The 23,140-nt window shown below is 43.4% G+C and overlaps 1 protein-coding gene across 1 annotated transcript in view; it reads left to right on the top strand.

Moving 5' to 3' along the window:
- Positions 1-23,140, top strand: part of LOC115367767 (semaphorin-6D-like) — a 205,904-nt gene that overhangs the window by 166,819 nt on the left and 15,945 nt on the right. The window contains exons 20-21 of the mRNA XM_030063679.1: positions 4,366-4,424; positions 4,831-4,884. Coding sequence (XP_029919539.1) covers positions 4,366-4,424; positions 4,831-4,884 — 113 coding nt within the window. The remainder of the gene's footprint in view (positions 1-4,365; positions 4,425-4,830; positions 4,885-23,140) is intronic.

Raw genomic sequence — 23,140 nt, 5'->3', positions numbered from 1 at the left:
GATGGTGGCACACACACACACACACACACACACACACACACACACACACTCCGCCCGGAGCTTCGTATCTTCATGGCGTCACCAGATTTCGTCTCTGCCGGCGCTCGTGTTGTGTTTGTGGCCGTCAGCGGTGCAGGAAATTCTGCTGCTGTCAGGTTGAAACGCGCCGAGCCGCCTCGGGAGCCGCGGCGACAGGAAACGAGTCGCTTCACGCCCGATGACGGCGCTCCTCTGTGAGCAGCGGCCTCATTAACACACAAAGTTTACAGTTTGTGTGCAGTTTGACTGTCGCTGGCATCCACATGTTGTTAATCTGATGATACAACAATATTATTTTAGCATTTAAAAAGGTTTCATCGTGACACTTTGAATCTTTTTGACAGCGTTAACACGTGACATGTCAACAATTCTGGACTTAATATTAACCAAAAGATTATTTTTAATATGAGAGTCCATGTGGCAAAATAATTTCTAACAGGGTCCACACCTTGATGGAAGCCACAGCATGAAAAAGTAACAAAAAAAAAACAAAACAAAAACGGCGGTGGTCTGCAAGGTCATTAAACGCATCACCGCAGGAGGACGGCGGCCTGTGAGGTCTTTAAACACATCGCGGCAGGAAGACGGCGGCCTGTGAGGTCTTTAAACACATCACCATGGAGGACGGTTCTTCTTCTATGGTCGAGTTTTTAGTACGCAAAACTTTTTTCTGACCTTTTTGAATCTCACTCATTTTAACCAAAACAGACTAAAACGAATACTGAAACTAATAAAAAGTAAATAAAGTTTATATCTATCTAAACTAAAACGAAGCATTTTCAAAAATACAAACTAAACGAGCAAAACCTTTTAAACACGAATCCAAACTAAAGTGAACCTGCAAACAAAACGTCAACAGGAAGTCAAAATAAAAACCTCTGAAGAGGAGAAGGTTTACCGAGTGACAGGAGCTAATCCAGCTGATCACACTGCTCACACACACACACACACACACACACACACGTATGTTTGGTGTGTGTGTGTGTGTGTGTGTGTGTGTATACTGAAAGCACAGAGCCAGCTCTCATTCAGATCAGCTGAAGTATGACTGCGGCAGAATGCACAGGATCTGAGCTCGAGTGTGTGTTTGTGTGATTTTCTGCATCGACCGGCCTCCATGACCTTTAAGCCACATCTGAACAAAACAAACAAACAAACAAACAAACAAACAAAAACAAAACAACCTGAAGTATTTCTGAAATCCTCATATTTCCATATTTCCTCACCACAGTGTTTGTCTGACAGCAGCCGATTCGTGTCTCTACTTTATAACCAAGTGAGTCTATTTTCATCCCCCCCCCCCCCCCCCCCCCCCCCCCCCCCCCCCGACGCCCAGCTGCTCTCCGGTAGATGAACGAGGTGTTTAGGTGCCCGAGAGGGGTTGGGATTTATAGCGCTCGCCGTCGCAGCGACCTCCTCTCTCTCTCTCTCTCTCTCTCTCTCTCCCTCTCTCTCCCTCGTTCCTCACTTCCATCGCCGCCCACGCCGGTGAAAACGCACAGCTGAGAGAAGTAAAGACGGTAATGGAGAGAGAGAAGCGGGGAGAGAGTGAATAGGGAGATAAATATTGAGTGACTGAGGGGGCGAACGAGTTAGCAAATGAGTGAGTTAGAGAGGAGAGAGAGAGAGAGAGAGAGAGAGAGAGAGAGACGGAGGTAAATATTACATGGAGCGAGATGTGAGAGGGAGAGAGAGACGGAGAGGAGAGGACGAGGATAAAGGGAGGTGATAAACTGAAAGTGAACAAAGTGAGAGAGGAGGCGACGGAGGTAAAACGCTGAGGAGTGTGAATGGAGACGGAGAGAGAGAGAGAGGGAGAGAGAGATAAATATTACATGACACAGAATAAGAGAAGAGAGGAAGCAAATATGAGCAAAGTAGAAAAAGAAGTGCGGATGGCAGAGAGAGAGATCAGAGACGCTGAACGGAAAAAGCAAAATTATCCTGATTTTTCATTATTATTATTATTATTATTATTATTATTATTATCACCATCATCATTATTATTATTATTATTATTATTATTACACACATTCCCTCATTCTGCCGCTGCCGCAGATATTTTATTAATCCCCGAGGAGAAATTAGCCTATGTTTTTCTCACAGCAGCACACACACAGACCGAACCTCTTAATCTCTGATTTTCCTCTTTAAATTCCCCTGAAGTAGCTTCAAAGTTGGTAAATATCATGTTTTTTCTCCATAGAGCAGCTCAGAGGCTCGTCCGTGCAACATGCCGGTGTTTTATGGCTGCAGAATCACATCAAACAGAAAAGATCTGCATGTCTCCTGCTTCATTTCCCAGCAATCCAGCACCCTGGAATTTCAAAATAAAGGCCTGTGGGTTTGATCAAAGCTTGAAGGCTCAGTTTGCAGCCTCTGCTGGGTCCGGCAGATCTTACCAGGTTAAAAACACATTTTTAGCGCCTCTGCTCTTTAAAAGGCTGATAAAGCCAGACAAAATATTATTATTATATTTTTTTTTAATTTGCAGAACGCTCCTCTGTGTCACGTTTGAAAAGGAGGTAAAAGGAAGTCGTGTTTCCTTTTCCTGTTAACCTCGTTCTGCCTGTCATTAGATTTATACAAAACTAATAAAAGTTTAAATCACTTTTTCTAAAACCCGTTACAGTGCAATTTACAATAAAGTTCTGTGGGTTTGAACAAAGCCAGGTTTTAATGATGGAAACAGGACAGCAGGGGGCGCTGAAAAGGTTTTTTTTTAACAACTTATAGCCATACACTAATAAGCCTGTTAATCCTAAAACTGATGGAAAGACAGCACATCTTTTTATTCAAAGATTTCAAATGTGTCGCTCCAACAAAATCAGCCTCGTGGATTTTTCCTGGGAAGAATAAAGACGTCCAACCCAGTCGAGTCGTTTTCTCCTGAAACGCTGACGGAAAAAAGCCCGAGAGTGACCCCTCTCGCCGTTGCTGCCCTTCCTCTGTGACTACGGTGGCCTGTAATGGACACAAATATTACCGTCACATTTCCAGCAACATAGCAGAGATCCAGCAGAAACAAACTGCTTTGGTTTTTGCTTTGTCAGCTGTGAGGACCTTTCTTAGATAATCCTGCCTGTTTCCAGTGCAGCTTCACCTGTTTTGTTTTGTTTTTCGGTGCTGTAAAGCAGAAATCATTTGAAGCAAAGCAGATCAGCCACCAGGATCAGGAAAATGACGCTTGATTCAAGAAAAAAAGTTGGAAACAAGTGGGATTATCTCATTGCAGTGGCAGATTTTATTTTAAACTGTGTATAGAAGAAAAGCACCAGGATGCAGACAGGGAGGACGCGGCTGCCTCAGAGGGACAGCAGGTGGTAAAACTGTTGCTCCAAAACAGAGTCGGGGTCACGAAGCGATTTGTGGGCGCCAGAAATCTCAGCCGCCGTCCGAGCAATCGCTGAGTCAGCGCTATCGATCGGGTGACCCTGCGGACCCCCGCAGACACGCTGTGCTCGCTGCGCTCGTGAAAAACCTTCATTTGGCCCCTCAGGAGAAGCTGCCAGCTGGAGGTCTGAGCTGCAGCACTGAGACTCTGTCCTCTAACCAAAGATGCTAAAACAGCAGGATGACGGAGCGGGAAGGAATGTAAACAAAGAAAAAAAAACAAGGAGATGATATTTGATTTAAGGAAGAAGAACCACGAGCTGCCATTCTAACTCACAGCGTGACGTTTTTTTAACTGTATAATTGTTGTTTTTTTCTTTCTTTCTCTGGGAAGTTTCAGTAGGATATGTCCATTCATAATACACAACACAACACTGTATCACATATGTAAATTATGTCAGATTATTGGGGGGTTTAAGGAAAAAATATAAATGAATGCCTTCTGAAATGTATCAGTGGTTATCTTTAAGTGTTTGTGTGTGTGTGTGTGTGTGTGTGTGTGTGTGTGTGTGTGTGTTGTAAGTAAATCTTCATTTTAATTGCAGCTCTAAACAAAAGGAAGAAACTTCAAACAAACTTCATTAAGAAGCTTAATCATCAGAGGAAATGAAATATGGTGTGGATATATATACAGAGTGTGTGTGTGTGTGTGTGCGTGTGTGCGTGTGTGCTGATGTGTCATATGGTGTGTTAGCGGGTTACAGTTCTCAATTAATCGCTCAGGCAACCAACAGGAGAGGAGGAGCTGTGGCTCAGTTCGCTTTTTGACTGATGATGTTGTTGTTTTTGTTTGTCTCTCTCTCTCTCTCTCTCTCTCTCTCTCTCTCTCTCTCTCTCTGTCTCTCTCTCTCTCTCTCTCTGTCTCTCTCTCTCTCTCTCTGTCTCTCTCTCTCTCTCTCTCTGTCTCTCTCTCTCTCTCTCTCTCTCTCTCAGGTCGGGGTTTGAGCAGGACATTGAAGGCGATCACTCTGTGGACTTGGACAGCTGCCACGGTGAGATGCTGAGTCTTTCTCAGCCTGTTGACTCTCCAGGACGTAGTGACATGATTTCTTAAATGTGGGGGGGAAAGAAATCCTATATAAACATGAAGCATTTTGAATTTACAGAAGTAGCTGGTAATTATAGTTTTGTCATGTAAACAATCTGAAGTACAAGCAGCGCAGGAACAAATGAACTGCACAGCAGAAATCAGCTGCACACGTTTCACTGAACAGAGGAAAATGAGAATCTGATCAACAACAAATGCGCTTGTGCTTCCATTTTCTCTTGAATCAGATGTTTGTTTGTTTGTTTTCCTTGCTTGTTATTGTTTTTTCTGGATGTGCACTGCAGAAGCCGACTGTGGACAAATGTCTTTTGTTGTTGTTGTTGTTGTTTATTTGTTTGTTTGTTTTTCAGCCGACGTCTTGGCCACGACGCGAAACCAAGACTCTGCAGCCGACTCTGCTTACGGTAAGAAGCTCCCAGTCCTCAGGCTGTTTCTGCATCACAACAACAACAACAACAACAACAACAACAACAACAACAACATGCCATATCCTGCCAGTCAAACTCATGCTAGCAGCTGCTAGCTCCGTTAGCTGGTGTGCTAATCCGATCTCAACTGCTCGGTGACGGTTTGCCAAACGAGGCTCACACCTGAAACTCCTTCATCAGTACAACATATCAGCTGTGCTCCAGAAACTGATGAGAATATAAACACAAACACATAGGAAACAAATACCAACAACATTAATAACTAAAAGTGGATAAAGGTTTGTGGAAAAAACTTTAAATGTGCAGCCCGTTGTGCTGAAAGTGTGTCCGACTTGCCTTTCCCTCTGCTGTGCTGATCAATATTGACTTATTTGATCTGTAACATTTTGCTAAATTATTGCTATAGTGTTCCGAGTGGTTGCTAGTGAGTTTCATGGCAGTTGCTAGGGTGTTCCTGATGGTTGCTAGTGAGTTTCAAGGCGGTTGCTAGGGTGTTCCTGATGGTTGCTAGTGAGTTTCAAGGTGGTTGCTAGGGTGTTCCTGATGGTTGCTAGGGCCTTGCTATGCAGTTGTTAGGTGGTTGCTATGGTTTTCCTGATGGTTGCTAGTGATTTTCAAGGCGGTTGCTACATGGTTGCTAAGCGGTTGCTGTTATATTTTAGGTGGTTGCTAGGCAGTTGCTATGGTGTTCCCGATAGTCACTAAGGCATTTGTAGGTGGTTGCTGTGGTATCTGGGGGTTTTGCCATGCAGTTGCTATGGTGTTGTGGGTGGTTGCTAGGGTGTTGCTAGGCAGTTGCTTTCTGGCCGTATGACCAGCCTTTCCACAAAGTTTCATCTCAAACCGCCTCATCACTTTTAGAGAAATCCTGATAACAAATGGAAAAAAAAAAAAAAAAAAAAAAAAAATGGCGCGAAAACATCGACCCTGTCCAACTCCTGTGGGCGGCCGGTAAAAATGGATTAAAATAAATGCACATAATACAAATCATGGAGTAAAAAAAAAAAGAAGAAAAACGAATTTGGCTACCAGACTTTCCTAAACGAGTCACGTTAGCACCAGAGCCACATGGACATTTGTTGCGTTTCCCATACATTTCAATGAAAACCAATGCAAACGATGGAAAAAAAAAACAGATTCCAGCTCCAGTTGCATAATAAATGTGCATGAATATATGATGTGACATCCAGATTCGGTGCTCAGTGTGAAAATGTCCATGCACTGAAATCAGATGTGAACATGCCGCAAGTCTTGAGGTTTGGTGCTTGGACGCCAAAGTCCCTCGTCAGCATTCTGATGTCGTAGAAATGATCGCATTACAGGGACGAGCTTGGAGAGCAAATCAAATCAGAGCGGCGGAGAGAAGCAGTGCTTGTTGTGCAGGAAGTGACACGAGGAGTTACTTCCTGCTCCTGCTTGACCTCCGCGCTAAAGAACCCCTCTTTACCTCGGACTCGGCTGCTCGGCGTTGTGATTTCTGCGCTCGATTGATTCATATTTACGCCGCCTGTCGCTCGGTTTGACATCATTACTCTCTGCTAGATTGCAATCTGGCACGTCAAAGCCTGGCCCTGCCGACCGGACCTGCTCAGTATTCATGAGCACGCCCGCCACCGCCGCCGCCGAGGAGTCAATAGTCCCGTATGTAAACCGACCCGAGGCATTGTCATTCACAAAGCGGCCTCCAACAGCAGCGCGCCGCAAATCTCATTAAGTCTCCATAAGCTGCTTTAGTGTGATTAAAGGCACTGAGGGGCAGGCAGACAGCAGGCCGGAGCCGGAGCAACACACTCCTCACATATGTGATCGGCCGGAGGTGCGCTCGGTTCGCCGCCCGGCGCACTCCAAGCCGAGTCGAGCGGCGGCGTGGAGTCGTCAGGAAGGACAGGAGGTGAAAGGAGAAGGAAGCGTTTCAGGGTCGAGGATCTTCACAAACACTCGAGTGGATTAAGAAAAATGACTGAGATAAATGAAGAGGTCCTTGTCATTTTTTTTTTTCTCCGTGTATTGAAAATGTGTTGAATTGGCGTCTTAATCCAGGTCTGAATGATATCTGAGACACAGCAGAAAGGCAGAGGCTCTTCAGAGGTAATCACAGCCCAGCAGCCACACAGCTCCATTTGACATTGGCTTGTTTATTTGGCTCTGACTCCCACTGGGAACCTGTTGCAGTTTGTTCTGTGGAAATCAGCTGCTGCTTTTCTACCAAACACACCGAGAGAAAACTAAACCAACTAAATAAACTGTCCAAACTTCAGCTTTGGTTAGTTTGGTTTAGTTCAGGCCACATCAGCAGAGATGAGCCACCAAACTGAGGCAGGTTTGGTTCGTAGTGAAATACAGCACAGGGTGGGGTCCAGTTACACAAAATCATATCGATCATGTGATCAATCACACAAACAACTGCGACTGCGAGTGCTTCAGAAAATAACCTCAACATCTGTCAACATCTGACTTCATATACGAGCATGACAGAAGAGTCCGGAGCGATTTGTTCACGTCACCGAGGAACAAACGCAAGAACGAATGCCGACCCTGGTCACGGTTAAAGCTGTTAGGAAAAGGTCACGGTTAAGGTTAGGAAACATCTGCTAATGTTTTGCTAATGCAGCGTCAGCTAGCAAAAACTTTCACCGTCCACACGACAAAAGGAAAAGAGCGTTTGAAAAGAATTCCCCTCTGGAGAGCGTTTTCCAAGAAGAGCATTCTCATTGACTAAACTCCAAAATACAACGAAACAGTTCACGGGACAGGAACAACTACAATGAAGAAAAAGACATACACAATAAATGAAAAACATTACGTATATATATATAAAACTAAGCACGTGTTCAGGAGGCTGTGAACCAAATCACAGCCACGTCCACACACACGCTTTAGACTGACTCATTCATATTTTTGACTCAAATTAATTAATCAACAAATGAATTTACCAACAAATTAATTAATCAAATGTATTCATTTGTTAAGTGACTAATCATGACACCTCGGCAGATTCCCTGGATAACAGTACTGATATACAGTAAATGAGCATAAAAAAGTAGCTCTCCATGCTAACGTGTCCTCGCTCTCGTCTTCACTGCTCAGATCTTGTTTTTCTTCAAACGAGGTCAGACAGCCACCGGTGGGATGAGATAATCCCACGTTTCCAGAGTTTTCTTGAATGAAGCGTCATGTTCCTGATCCCAGTGGCTCATCTGCCTCGTTCTGCCTCGTTTTGACACATTTCTATTTCCTGTTCCCAGAAAATAAATCCTGAAACAAGTGAGACTGGATCTCATCCCACTGGCAGATTTTTGACCTTGTGTTTTTTTTTTTTTTTTTTTAAATAATTACTTTCACACGCTGAAGATGAGGCCAAATGACTTTTTGAGATGGAGATGTTTTTAATTGCACTGTTCTTTCACGAACTTCACGCTCTCGTTGTGTGACTCCTGCTAATTGTGTGGCGATTAGCCGGCCGGCGAGCGCTGCCATTACCCGGCGCGAGTGACAGCGGCATTCTCTCCATAATGGCGTCTGAGGCCGAGGCTTCAGCCGAGCGTGAAGGACTTGAAGACAATGAACAGCTGATGTGTTCGTCTGTAGCCGAGCGCCGCGCTGGAGTGGCTGTCGTTACGGTAATGACATCGTTTGGCGGCGCTATTTCGGTAATGACGTTTTCGCTGCAAATCGGTCATTTAACGTCCCCGTGGGTTTAGTTTTGGCACTGAAATTGACATAAATTGCCAGTGTGCTGCAGTGTGCTATTACAGGGCAGCTTTATATTAGATGGGAGGTGTCATGGAGGAGAATGACTCCTGCAAAAACAAATTATGATCATTCTGGGAGCACAGGGATATTACAGGCCTCCAGCGGTGGAAATAGAGCTCAAATCCTTTAGTTATGTAAAAGCAGCAGCACCACAACTTTAAAACGATGCTTCATTAAAAGTCACAGTCATGCATTCCACAACGTAAAAGCACAGCAGGGTTCTCGGTGAAATGCAGCTCAGTGTGAAAAGTGAAAATGGTTCTTATCCGAGAGTTAAATTACTGATTCCTTGAACAAATAAACTCTGCAGATTACTCTAATCTCTAATCTCACCGGTTGTTGCACCTGCTTTTCATTGCATGTAGAAAACTTGTTGAACTGTTTTCCAGTGAAATAAATGAAAAAAAAAAATACTGCAAACTGCTCCTCCTGTAGAAGTACTGTTCCTCTGCTGGTATGTGACTGCAGTAGAAGTAGAAGTACTGTTCCTCTGCTGGTATGTGACTGCAGTAGAAGTAGAAGTACTGTTCCTCTGCTGGTATGTGACTGCAGTAGAAGTAGAAGTAGTGCAGTAAAAATCTCCTGCAGTAACAGTAAAAAGTGTACAAAAGGTAGAAGCAACAAAGTAGAAGCAGGTTCCTCTTCTCATCTTTGCCGGCTGAGCTTTTATTGTGGAAGGTTCCAGAATCTGTCATGGGTCTGATTTAAAATGCAGTGAAGACTTAGAGACCTCATGAAATGGACTTTTCTTTTCTTTTCTTTTCTTTTTTTTTTTTTTTTTTGATGTATGATGTGTTGAAGGACATGGGACACACTAACCCAACAGGACCTCGGTTTGAGAGAGAAACACAATTTTATTTTGAAGGGATAAGTTGGATGAAAGAGGATTTTTAAGGGTTTATAAAGGGTTTTATTTGAATTTCCAGCACCGGTGCAGGGTGATGTTGCTGTTTAAGACGTTCTGTTTCACAGGAGGTAGAGGTCGTGGGAGGTCGTTTTAAGAAAAAGAAAAATTCCTGCTCTCAGCTGACAGGAGCGGCAGCCTCTGGGTTCTCCTGCCGCTGCAGCCCGTCTGCTGCGAGGTTCCTCGGGTTCTGCCTTCAGAGATGTTCTCCTGCAGAGCTCGGCTGGAACGAGAGCTTCTCTGAGTTCCTGTTGGTGTTCTATCAGCTCCAGCCAGCCTGGCTGTTCTCCTGCGACCTCTGGCATCAACATGGTGGTTTGTGCTCGCTGGGTGTTTTCTGTTTTCCCGATGGTTCTCTGGAGACCCCAGATGGTTCTCTGGAGACCCCAGATGGTTCTCTGGAGACCCCAGATTTCTGAAACACTGCGTTCAAAGTCCCTTAAATCCCCGTTCTTCCTGTTCTGATGCTCGTTTGAACTTGAGCAGATGGTCCTGACCGTGTCTACAGGCCTGAACGCACCGAGCTGCTGCCGTGTGATTGGCTGATTAGATATTAGTGTTAACGAGCAGTTGAACAGGTGGACCTGATAAAGCAGCCAGAGAGTGTAAAGGCAAAATAAGCACAGCCGTCATCAGAGTCCACCTGCGGGTCAGAGGAGCCGGAGATGTTGTTTTGAAGCAGCAGAGCTTGGCTGTTAGCACACACACACACACACACACACACACACACACAGGCCATCGCTGCCTCTCTTTAACAGTGTATTTCCTCGCAGCGTGCCGGGGACCTTGACTCTGGTCTTGATGACGGAGCAGAAATGTGTGTTTGTGTTTGGAGGAATGCGAGCAGCGTTCACAAAGTGGCAGCGGCGGTGGCGGTGGCGGTGGCGGCGGTGGCGGCGGCAGGGTCAGGGCCTCTCCATCAGATCCTCCGCTCGCCGCCTCAGACAGAGAGATGAGAGAAAAGAGAAGAGAAAGAAAAGAGGAGAAAATCCACCAGTGGTGGCAGATCTCCTCCTCTCTCAGCGGGCAGCGAACGCATCGATCCTAACGAGCCATCCAGCTTCACGTTCACTTTAAAAATATATGTTGGGCTCTTTCTCTTCAAACAAGGTGAAAAATATCTCCTGCCGGCGGGATGAGATAATCCCACTTGTCTCCAGTTCACTTTCACTTGTTTCAGGATTTTTTTAAAGTCTAAATGTGTTGAAACGAGGCAGAACAGCCAAGAAAATGACTCTTGATTCAAGAAAATTCAAGTTGATCAGAGTTAGAAACGAGTGGGATTATCTCATCCCACTGGCAGATTATCGACCCAGTTTGAAGGAAAAAAGATTCTAACACTGAGCAGCAGTCTAAAGACGATGTTTTTGCCGTGCTGGACTCAAAGTAAGGATTTCCTTCCTCCAAACTGCTGAAGGAACATTTGCAGCTCGATGAGTAAAGCGAGGCGAACTGTCCGCTGTGTGTTTTAGTGGGAAGCTAAACGTTCAAAAATTAAATGTGGTGCTGTAAGACGAGCATTTAAACCCTTTAGCAGGAAAAGTAGCAAGAAATTAGTAGAAAGTTACAGAAAAAAATTGAAAATTGAAAAAAGGATGATCTTGCTTTAAAAACAGAGATTTGCCACTGCAAAAACTCAAAATCTTACCAAGAATATTTGTCTTATTTCTAGTCAAAATATCTCATTATACTTAAAATAAGACATGATCACCTAAGAAATAACTTGTTTTTAGACAATTTTCACTTGTTTCAAGTGAATTTTCACTTTTTCCAATGGCAAATTTTGCCAATGAAACAAGCAAATTTTCAAGTGAAACAAAGATGCAAAACTGAAACAAGTGAAAATTGTCTAAAAACAAGTTATTTCTTAGGTGATCATGTCTTATTTTAAGTGGAATGAGATATTTTGACTAGAAATAAGACAAATATTCTTGGTAAGATTTTGAGTTTTTGCAGTGTGGACGATAAAGATGAGCCTGAGTGACTGTCAACAGGAATATTTTTTTTTCAGCGTCTGTAAAAGTTATTTTACCCGGCGAAGACGGATGTTACCCACTTCTTCTTTACCAGGCAGCATAATTTGTTTAATTTCTGAGCTCTGAATCATGTTGGGAGGGTGCAGCAGTCACTTCTCTCTTCACACAGCGGCCGCCTCGTTTGGGAACAAAGCTGCTCATTTGTTCTTGGATGACATTTCTGGTTAAATAAGGTCATGAAAGGAAGAAAGAGAAGGAATAATGAGTGCCGGCTCTGTCTTCTGCAGTCGGGGGAACATCCACAGAGCGGGGGGGAATCACACTTTCCACTCAGCTCCGGCTGTCAGAGCGGACCAAAGCCATCATTTTCCTGCGGCGTCGGATCTTAAACTCAGCAGCTCTGAGTCTCTGCAGGTCATTTGGCCCGCGGAGGAAAGAGAGCTGCAAAAACATGGACGGAGGTCAGAGGAGGAGAGACTTATTTAAAACGTACTTTGTTAGATTTGATCTTTGCAGCTTTTCTGAAAGGACAAGAGTACAAAGGTCAGGCGAGACTCTTTAAACTGGAAATTGTTTTAAAAAATAAAATAAAAAAAAAAAAGCACCAACAAAGTAAAGCTTCCTCTTCTCATTCTGCTGCTTACTGTGAATCTGTGATGGTCCAGGTTGAATTTATTTATTTATTTATTTATTTTACACAGACTCTGTAATGGATTTGATTTAAAAATGTATCTGAGAAAAATATACTTCAGCAAAACTTCTACTCAAAATACAATACAAAAAAAAGTCATTCACAGTACCAGGAGAGTGCAGTCAGGGCTCTGTTTCACCCTGTTACTCATTTAATTACTTATGTAGTTATTTATTTATTTTTTCACTTATTTACTTTCTTATGCAAAACAGCTTCATAAACATAAAGTCAGTGAATCACAAATAATAGCCCTTTCATTAACGATAAACACAACTATGACAGAATCTGACACTATATCAGGAAATCATCCGTATATAATCAGTGAAACATCTGATAACGCTGAAAAATAATACAGAGCCACTGAAAACAGCATGTACAGGAAATAAAATGAAAAAACTAATTACATTTCCTCACTTTACCGTAACTGAGTAGCGTCATTTTTTTTTTTTTAATTTTTCCTTCAGTTCATTTTTTACTTGAGTTTTGTCCTTCACTGCATTTTAAATCAGATCCATCACAGAGAACAGCTGATCAGTGACAGACTGTGGAACTTTTCACAATAAAAGCTCAGTCAGCAAAGATGAGAAGAGGAACCGGCTTCTACGTTTTTTTCATTTCCAAATTTCACAATAAAAGCTGCCCAATGAAAAACTACAGCGAGGACCATTTAGACTCAGAGTCTCCAGGGTCCTCACCTCAGTTGAGTGTAATGTCCCTTTAAAAGCATGCAGTGTGCAGCGTGTTCTCTGGAAAAGATCCCAGCTAACACAGTTACTGTTTGGAAAAAGGAGCTCAGTCACTTTTACTGCCAGGACATTTGACATGAGACACTTTGGACTTTTACTGCAGGACATTTTTACTGCACTACTTCTACTTCTACTGCAGTCACATACCAGCAGAGGAACAGTACTTCTACTTCTACTGCAGTCACATACCAGCAGAGGAACAGTACTTCTACTTCTACTGCAGTCACATACCAGCAGAGGAACAGTACTTCTACTTCTACTGCAGTCACATACCAGCAGAGGAACAGTACTTCTACTTCTACTGCAGTCACATACCAGCAGAGGAACAGTACTTCTACTTCTACTGCAGTCACATACCAGCAGAGGAACAGTACTTCTACTTGTACTGCAGGTTGTGGTACTCTGTCTCACCACTGTCTATGCTGAGTCTATGGGAGCCCGGGAACCGAGGCTCTGACCTTTGACCTTTGACCTTGGCGGCCTCAGCTGTTTGTGCTGCTGAACTGAAGTTTCAGCGAACGCCAGCGAATGGCAGCGCAGCGGCACTCTGGGGCACTTTGGATAAAAGCGTCTGCTAAATGATTAAAATGTAAGTGCAGGCGTGTGTGTGTGTGTGTGTGTGTGTGTGTGTGTGTGTGTGTGTATGTGTGTGTTGTGTGTGTGTGTGTGTGTGTGTGTGTGTGTGTGTGTGGCACGCTGTAAAAAGTGACAGCAGAGTTGCTGACTTGAGGAGTCTGAGTGAGTTCCCTGAGCTGAGGTGAATATCAATTCTGCAGGGACAGAGCTGAATTAAAGGCACAACATGTCTATTTTTATCAGTTTTCAGGGTTCAGATCTTGTTTTACCTCAAACAAGGTCAATAATCTGACAGTGGGATTAGATAATCCCCTTTAATAATCATCTTTCCAGATTTTTTTTTTAACTGAACATTCCTTCATCAGTTTTGAGGAAGAAAATCTTGATTTGAGTCCATCTTTGCATCTTTGCAAGTCATTTACACTTCTGTTCAGTGTGGAAATCTTTTTTTTTTCTTCAAACAAGAGTGAAAAATCTGCCAGTGGGATTAGATAATCCCACTCATTTCTCACTCTTAAAAAACTTGCTTCCAGAATTTTCTTGAATCAGGTCATTTTCTTGATCCCAGTGGCTGATCTGCCTCGTTCCAACACATTTATTCTTGTTCCCAGAAAAAAAAAAATGGGATTATCTCATCCCACTCGCAGATTTTTTACCTTGTTTCAAGAAAAAAAACAAAATTTGAACGCTGACGATGAGACTACGTGAGAAGTTCAGACGGAGATTTTTTTTTTTTTTTGCAGTAAAAAGTTTGATTTTAAAATACATGCACTCAGGCTGCTTCGAGGTGCTGTAGGAAAATCTAAACGGTGTGTGTTTTATAATTCATCGCTCCGCCGTGGCCATCAGGCCAGATTAAGACCTCAGCGGCCCACGGAGCCGGGCTCCGTCACGCGCCCTAAGCCGGCGGCCCGTAAGCCGGCGGCCCGTCAGCGGCGGCTGCAAACCGCTGCTTTAAGTCGAGCCGGCCATGCTGGCGTTTGCTCCGCGCCTCGCTCTGCGCCTCGCTCTGGGAGGAGATGAAGATAATTAGCATCAATACGAGTGATTGTGGCTGCAGAGCGCCGGCCTCCCTCCTGTTTAGTATGAGCCGCACCGCACAGCCGCTCCATTTGTAATCGCTCCAGCTCATTAAAAAACACTTTAAAAAACTCTGGGACGGCTCTTTCGCCCGCTCACTGATGAATGTGGATGAGCACACACACACACACACACACACACACACACTTAGACTCACACACTCAGACGGTCTCTCACCAAGCAAGTTTCAACTGTGAAAGCTGTGACACACACACACACACACACACACACACACACACACACATACGCGCACACACAGAATACAATATTAATGTACACTCCCTTTCCTGTCTTGATTCACACACCGTCTCTCGCACACACACACACACACACCATAAAAAAACAGCACACTGCTATAATAACACCCTTTCTCTGGAACACACACACACACACACACACACACACACACACGCTGTAATTATGAGCTCGTCGGCTGCGCAGTGTGAAGGGCTGTTGGTTTTCACTGCAGAGACGATGAGTGTGTTCGCTTAACAACTTCTCCTTTTCCTCTCCCTCTCTCTTCTATTTAACATTTTTAAATCTCTACCAGGCAAAGTTTTTTATTTTCTTTTTAACATTTCTGAACAGTATCTGTCTACACAAGAAAAGAACTGGTTTTTAACAGACTGCACCTTTAAAAACGACCGGTAAAACCACCTGTGCTGGAAACATTTTAGCAGCAGTTAACAGGTAAATTATTAGTATTTAACATTTTATCCAGTAACAAGTAAAATTATTTAGATTTGACATTTTCTGGTGTTGTTATTCCAGATGTTGTTGTTTGTGATTTGATTTGGAGCTTAAAGTCAAAATGTTCTGACCTCAATGCTTTAAGTTTCTACTGGAGAACCTTTAATAAAAGTTCACACTTTACCTGCTTTAGACTTTTCAGCTTCACTTTATTTTTATTTATATTCTGTTGGGCACAATCAAAAGGTAATTACAGGTTTTTTTTTTTTTTGTTTTTTTTTTTATGAAGTAATGAAAATAGCTCGTCCTCTGTTAATGAGCGAGTGATGACCTCAGAGTCACTGGTGATGTGTAACCAGCTCACATTCTCATTTACTGGTTTATGTAAATTTATTTTGGGTGAACGTGAACACACAGTCCAGACGCTTAACGAGCTGAAGAGCTTTATTATAATTATTTTCTCACCACAGGGGCTTCAGTGTTTGTGGCTCCAAATGACATGAAGTCCTGTCCGTTTCCTCAGGTGCAGTAACCCCCCACCCCCCACCACCAGCGGTTAACAGGTTAACGAGTTGACGGGTTAACAGTTACCGGGTTACCGGGTTACCGGGTTAACGGGCATCAGTGGTTAATTAACGAGAGGCCTAATTAGCAGGAGGGATGGTCACGCTGGTCGTTGTCAGGTGTTTTAAATCAGTTCACCTGTTCAGGTGATCAACAGAGACTCTGATGTAGTTCAGTGGCAAACTGCTAACACACACACACACACACACACACACACACACACACACAGACACACACACACACACATATCTAACGATGTGCTGTGACCTGTCTGATTGCTGTTTTCGCAATTTGTGAGAATGTTGGGATGAGTGGGCACCTGCCTGCGTGTGTGTGTGTGTGTGTGTGTGTGTGTGTGTGTGTGTGTGAGAGAGAGAGAGAGAGAGAGAGAGAGAGAGAGAGAGGGAGGGGGGCAATTTGGAGTCTTGATTGGCTGAGTCAATCAGGACTGATGAGGGAAGGTCACAAAATGACAGAAATACACACACACACACACACACACACACACACACACAGAAACCCATACATATATATGCACTGCACAAATACACACGTGCTAGCACACCACATGAATACAGAAAAGGCACCTGCATAATCACAGGCAACACACACACACACACACACACACACACACACACACACACACACACACACACAGCAGGGTCTCTCCATTGATTGACCTGGTCAATAACTCACAATATGGAGCTCAGTGGGAATCAGTCAACAACAGGGAAGCTCCCAGAGAGGTGACACACTCTGTCACACACTGCCTGTGTGTGTGTGTGCGTGCGTCCGTGCGTGCGCGTGTGCATGTGTGCGTGTGTGTGTGTGATGCTCTTGTGAGTGTGTGCATCTGTGTATTCATGTGCTGTGTGTGTATTTGTGTGTGTTCATGTATATTAATAAATGATTGTTATCCTGTATTGACATTTGGACAACAGTGTCAGCAGCCTGTCAGGACAAGGCTGGGCCATGTTCCACACACACACACGCACGCACACACACACACACACACACACACACACACACACACACACACACACACACACACACACACTCACACACTGGCCTCTGTCCAGACAGCTCACACACACCAGCGCTGCATTCTGGGAGAGTTCAGGATGGAAGACGAGGACTCAGGATTTTCTTTTAAATAATGTGACTCTGAACCCCAGCCGGGATCCAGCAGGGATCCAGCCGGGATCCAGGTGATGTAAAACTCAAGCAGCTAGAAATTTATTTTCATATGAAGTCAAATTTGAAACTGGCCTGTCACTTCGTCAGATGTCAGATGTAAAATGAAGAGCCTCACCACAGCATCACTGCGTTCACACACTTTAGTTATCGGGTTGTCGGCCACACACGGCAGTCAGCTGGTTTCTGCCGTCTCAACAGAAATCTGGTTTCCATAATCAGGTTAAGAGATTAAAGGAATAATTCACCACTGGATGGTCCCGATTGGCCTTTATAAAACTGGGCTGTCGCTGCAGTGGAAAGGCACAACTATTTTTGGAATTGGTGCTCAAAAAGAAGAAAACCTACAACAACCACAATGCATTGCACCGATATAGCGCGGCAGTTCGCCTGTGGGTAACAAACTGGGGCGTCATATGTGTTAAATCAGCCTCGATCTGGCCTCATAAAGTGAAGCATTTGCATGTTTTCACTCTGTAACGCTGCCACACCAGGAACAAAACACTGTTGTTGTTGCACCTCAGTCAGTCAGTCAGTCAAAAAAAAAAAAAAAAAATGCGAGTATGATCTGTAGTTTGCAGATTATTCAGCAGCTCTGGGTGCAGGCAGCACGGAGGCGGTGACACACAGCTGGTTGAAAATCAGCTCAACGTTCTTTTAAGAGAAAGCCGGTTAGCACAGGTGGATTTCTGCTGGAGCGACCCAATCACTGTCGCCATGGAAACACCCGCTGGCATTTCTGAATGGCTTTTTGTGTGTGAGAGCGGATCAGGAGAGTCACAGGATAAACCCGGTGCACACACACACGTTGTGTTATAGACTATAAGGAAAGGAAAAAGACGAAGCTTGCAGAAATCGCCGTGGTAACAGTCTGGGGAATGTCAGGGCTGCATGCACTAATCAGAATAACAAACATTTCCTGCCGTAATCTGGTTCCTCACAGTAATCTGATTTCCGGTGTGTGTGTGTAAAAGTAATGAGGCTAGAGTCCAAACAAGTCTTTCTTTTATGCGTTTGTGTAAATGTAAATGTAAAATGTTCTTTATTTATATAGCGCTTTACAACAAACCTTTCGGTGAACCAAAGTGCTTTACAATAAAAGGAATAAATAAAAGCAGTGAGAGACAATAAAGACAAAAAAAAAAAAAAAAAAAAAAAACAATAAAAACCAAATATAAAATACAATAAATAGAATACAATAAAATAAACTTAAAACGTCATCATGCTACTAGTTTCTAAAAGCCAACCTAAAAAGATAGGTTTTTAGTCTTGATTTGAAGAGGTGTGTCTTTTCTCTGCCACATGAAGGAACCCGTGATGAGTCCAAGCAAACAGCAGGTGCAGCTTCGCATTATTAGCCACTTAGCTAATACGCTGTAGCAGCCAAGCTAACTGAGTTCCGCTTCGGCATTTTTCCCGGGGAAGAAGCCAAAGTGCTCGGTAATGAAGTAGTAATTACAGAAAGGCTCTTATAGGCTGAATGGAGCTGCTGGCCGCCGCACGCCACAAAGTGTTGAACCGAGGCCACCGGCGACTTGGCAAAACTCGGACGTGCGTCGCTTCGTCCCGGCCAGACGGCGCCGGCCGCTGATTTCTCCCCCCCCCCCGTTTCCTAATTGAGCCCAGCAGTGGCGTCGTAATGGTCCAGTTGTCCTGAGGGCGAATGCGTCTGCGGCGGCCAGACAGATCCATCATTATCATCATCATCACAGGCGGCGAGGGCGACGGGCCGCACCACAGACAGGCCCGGGGCCGGCGGAACAGCAGATGCTATCTTGACCGTTTGATTCGTGATAAAGAGCTTTTTTATCTGATTATATAAGGTGGGAATGTGTTATGCAAGCTGTGCGTGGGTATGTGTGTGTGTGTGTGTGTGTGTGTGTGTGTGTGTGTGTGTGCTGCAGTATTTCTGCACGCTTTACGTAGGTGTGTGTACGTGTTTGCATGCAACTGGTTATACTTCCATAGATCCCATTTAGTATAGATTAAAATAAAAACAACAACATTTAATGTGTGTGTGTGTGTGTGTGTGTGTGTGTGTGTGTGTGTGTGTGTGTGTGTGTGCGCATGCTGATTAAACAGACTCATAAAATGCAGCTGTCATTCATGAATATGCACACCCTGATTACACACACACACACACACACACACACACACACGGTTAGGTGTCAGGGTTGGTCAGAGACATTCCTCTGACTGAAAGGTTGCATGTTCAATTCCTAGTCGCCTAAATGTGTTAGAGCAAGACACTGAGCCACTGAGCCACTCCCTGCTTGGTCAGTCTGGATGGAGAGCCAGCTATATGCCTGAAATTTAAATGCACACACACGCACACACACACACATACACACACAGTTTCACAATAGTTGTACAGAGAATGGCATAATTAAAAAGTTCATTCCATTATCATCAGTGACCAAACCTCCAGTGCTGTTTCCCATAGCAACCATTACATCTTTTAAATTATAGGCTAGCTGCTGTTTTAAACCTAAGCACAAATAGCAGATTTTACTCACACACACACACACACACTCTATCTGTCTTTCTCTCTCCCTGAATACCCAGAACACTACAATTACAGAGTTTCGTGAAGAGCCTATTTCCACCGCTGAGTGAGTGATTTCTCCCCAAGTTGCCATTATGTGCATTTGGATAATGTCCAGACTAAATAGACAGCTTTTAAACCTAAAGTAAAAGTCAGCCGCGGGTGTGCAGAGGATTGCATGCGCTCACCCAGCCCCAGATAAGTGTTAGCTGGTGTTAAAAGCGGTGTTAACGCACACACCCACGCGCTTCCCTTTCAGAATAACAACACGGAGAAGTCGCCATTAAAATGTCACTGAGCAGTCCATTAACTTCAGCGAGGCTGGGCTCAGCGCAGCGCAGCCCGGCATCACCGGATTCACCATGCTGCCATCACCCTAACATGACATTATCATCACCATAACATCTTCAGGAACACAGCTACCTTAATCAGTCATCACCGTTACATTACCATTATCACCGTAACCATAACATCTCTGTAAACATGACTCCTTAAATCGTCTTTACAAAACTGTCAGCTACAACATAAAAATGATCATCACTGCTACCATAACCAGAATATCACCATAACCACTATTATCACATTGTCATCACCAGTCATCACCATTACATAACCATTATCGGCACCATAACATTATCAAACATTGCTTTAATCATCAGCAAAACACAGCCTTCATCATCACCATCAACATAACCATTATCTTCACCATAACCCTCTCTATCATCCCCATAACATAGCTATTATCATCACTCTGACTATAACATAACCATGATCATCACCACAAACAATATCATCATCATAACATATCACCATAACCATAACGTAACTATTTTAGTCACCTTTACATTAACACAACGGTTAATGTTATCATAACCACAATATAATCATTATCATAACCATAAAATCACATAACAGTTATCTTGACAATAACAATAACCACAGTCCTCACCACAACTACAACTGTAATATCACCATAACCACTGTATCACATGATTATCATCATCACCATAACACATCTGTTATCATCACCATAACACAACTGTTATCATCACCATAACACAACTGTTATCATCACTATAAGACAACTGTTGTCATCACCATAACACAACTGTTATCATCACTATAACACAACTGTTGTCATCACCATAACACAACTGTTATCATCACTATAACACAACTGTTGTCATCACCATAACACAGCTGTTATCATCACCATAACACAACTGTTGTCATAACCATATGACGTAGCAAGTATCATCACTGCAACCGTAACCACTTGTGTCACACTGTCATAACGATTCACATCACCATAGCAACCATCATCACCATTACATCACGGTTATCATCACCATAACATTATCTTCACCATGAGCATTGCTTTTATCATCAACATGACACAACCTTCATCATCGCCGTCAACCAAATCATTATCATCACCGTAACACATCTACTGCTACTGTTATCATCACCCTGACTGTAACATAACCGCTGTCATCACTGGAACCATGAGCAGAATCAGAATCAGAAATCAGAGAATCTTTGTTGTCATTATACCAAAAAGCATAACGATATCGTGTGCGTTTCCATTTCCAGCACCTTTCAATATAAAGAATAAAAAGGAGAAATAACTAAAAAACAAAAACTGTAAGTGAAAAAAACAATAAATATACAGGAAGTCAAAAAAGACAATAAATAAATATATTGCACTGGGGATGTAATTGCACAGGAAAATATATTGCACTGGACAAATATATTGCACATAATATCACCAGAACCACTTTTATCACCATTACATAACCGTCATCATCACCATAACATCATCTTCACCCGTAACACAGGTATTATCATCACCATGAAGGTATCATAACTATCATCATCATCATCACCCAAACAGCATCATCATCGTTACTATAGCCACCATTGTTGGCATACACATCATAATGTAATATAATCATGACATCAGCAATATCATTACCATCACGTCACCGTCATTATCATAATCATCACCACTATTATCACCACAGACATAACCATCATCCTGACCTTACACAACTATGCCACTATCATTACCATAACATTATAATTATCGTTAATATAACCACCACTGTAGCATTACCATCGTCATTTCCATTACATCATCATTTGTCTTTACTATAACCGTCATCATCACCACAGCGTTATGATTAGCATCAGCATCATTATCTCTATCGCGCCGACACGGCGTGCAGATCTCCAGACGGAGTGGATCAAAGGCAGCTGAGGCCCGATCGCACACGACAACTTTCTACAGCTCAACAATCAAAGTGCACTTCACTGCTCTTTTTTTCCCAGAGCTTACAAAGCAGAACAGCCTGCAGGGTTTTGGTGTTATTAAAAAATCATGGTTGAAGGTTACCCGAAATTTCAAGTGCAGCAGTAATTTGACTGCGGCTCTGCAGTTTTCTGTTTAGATGGTGGTGACTTTGATGTATGTGAGATCCTGAAGCTGCAGGCCATCAGAAACAGACGCAGAAGACGAGTCCCTGCTCCATGTGCATAGTCCCCGCAGAAGCCCCGCCTCTTTATTGATCTGATCCGATAGCCGAGAAATACACAAGTTTTCTCCGAGTTTAACTTTCTACCTTCACCTCTGTTAGTGTGTGTGTGTGTGTGTGTGTGTGTTAGCAGGATGTGACAAAAACATCTGAACTTATCTCAGTGACATTTGGTGGACAGATGGACCTTTGTGCCAAGAAATAAGCAATTAGATGTTGGTGAAGCTCGAGTTGCATCTGGGATTTCTGCCAGTTGAACATTATTGTTCACACGGAAAATTAAAAGGTGCCAGCTGGAGCCGAAAACGGCCCTTCATAGCGATGTTATAGGAGAACCCTTCCAGAATCAGAACTACTTTATTGATCCCACAGGGGACACTGGGTCGGCTGCAGCTGCTCAGATTCTCCAGAGAAGAGTGTAGATCAGCTTAAGTGAAACTATAACACACAGAAAAGGAAAATAATAAATAGAAAAACATTTGCATGAGAAATTACTAAACAAAATCCATTATGTAAAAGCATGTGCAGCACAAATAAATTGTTAAAGAACCAGTTCAGTGTGTACAGTTTGTTAACTGAGGGAATCTGACCCCCCGAGGGAGGCGTTAAAGAGTCTGACGGCCACAAAGAACCACAAAGAACCTTCCAGACCATGACAAGACCCATCAGCCAGGGAGGCGGGTGATATTCAGAGGGAAAAACAGAATTTCCAAGATTAAAGTTGTAATTTGCTAGAAAAAAAAAAAAAACTTTCCTTACACTTTTGTTTCATATCCTTTTCTACTTCTACTTGTAAACTGTCCACCTGTGCTGCCCCCTGCTGGCCGTGTCTCAGGCCTGCAGCTGATCCCCTCAGCAGATTCTACTGTGACATGAGATTCAGGAACAAGGAGGTTTTCTTCTGAATTGGCCCAAGTCACAGCAACGTCTCTTCAGAGTCCAGATGCTGAGGAGGAGATTGGGGTTCTGGGCTCAAACC

This window comes from Myripristis murdjan, chromosome 11 (assembly GCF_902150065.1).
Source record: "Myripristis murdjan chromosome 11, fMyrMur1.1, whole genome shotgun sequence".
In the NCBI taxonomy this organism is placed as follows: domain Eukaryota; kingdom Metazoa; phylum Chordata; class Actinopteri; order Holocentriformes; family Holocentridae; genus Myripristis; species Myripristis murdjan.
This window is presented reverse-complemented; position numbering and strand designations above follow the sequence as displayed.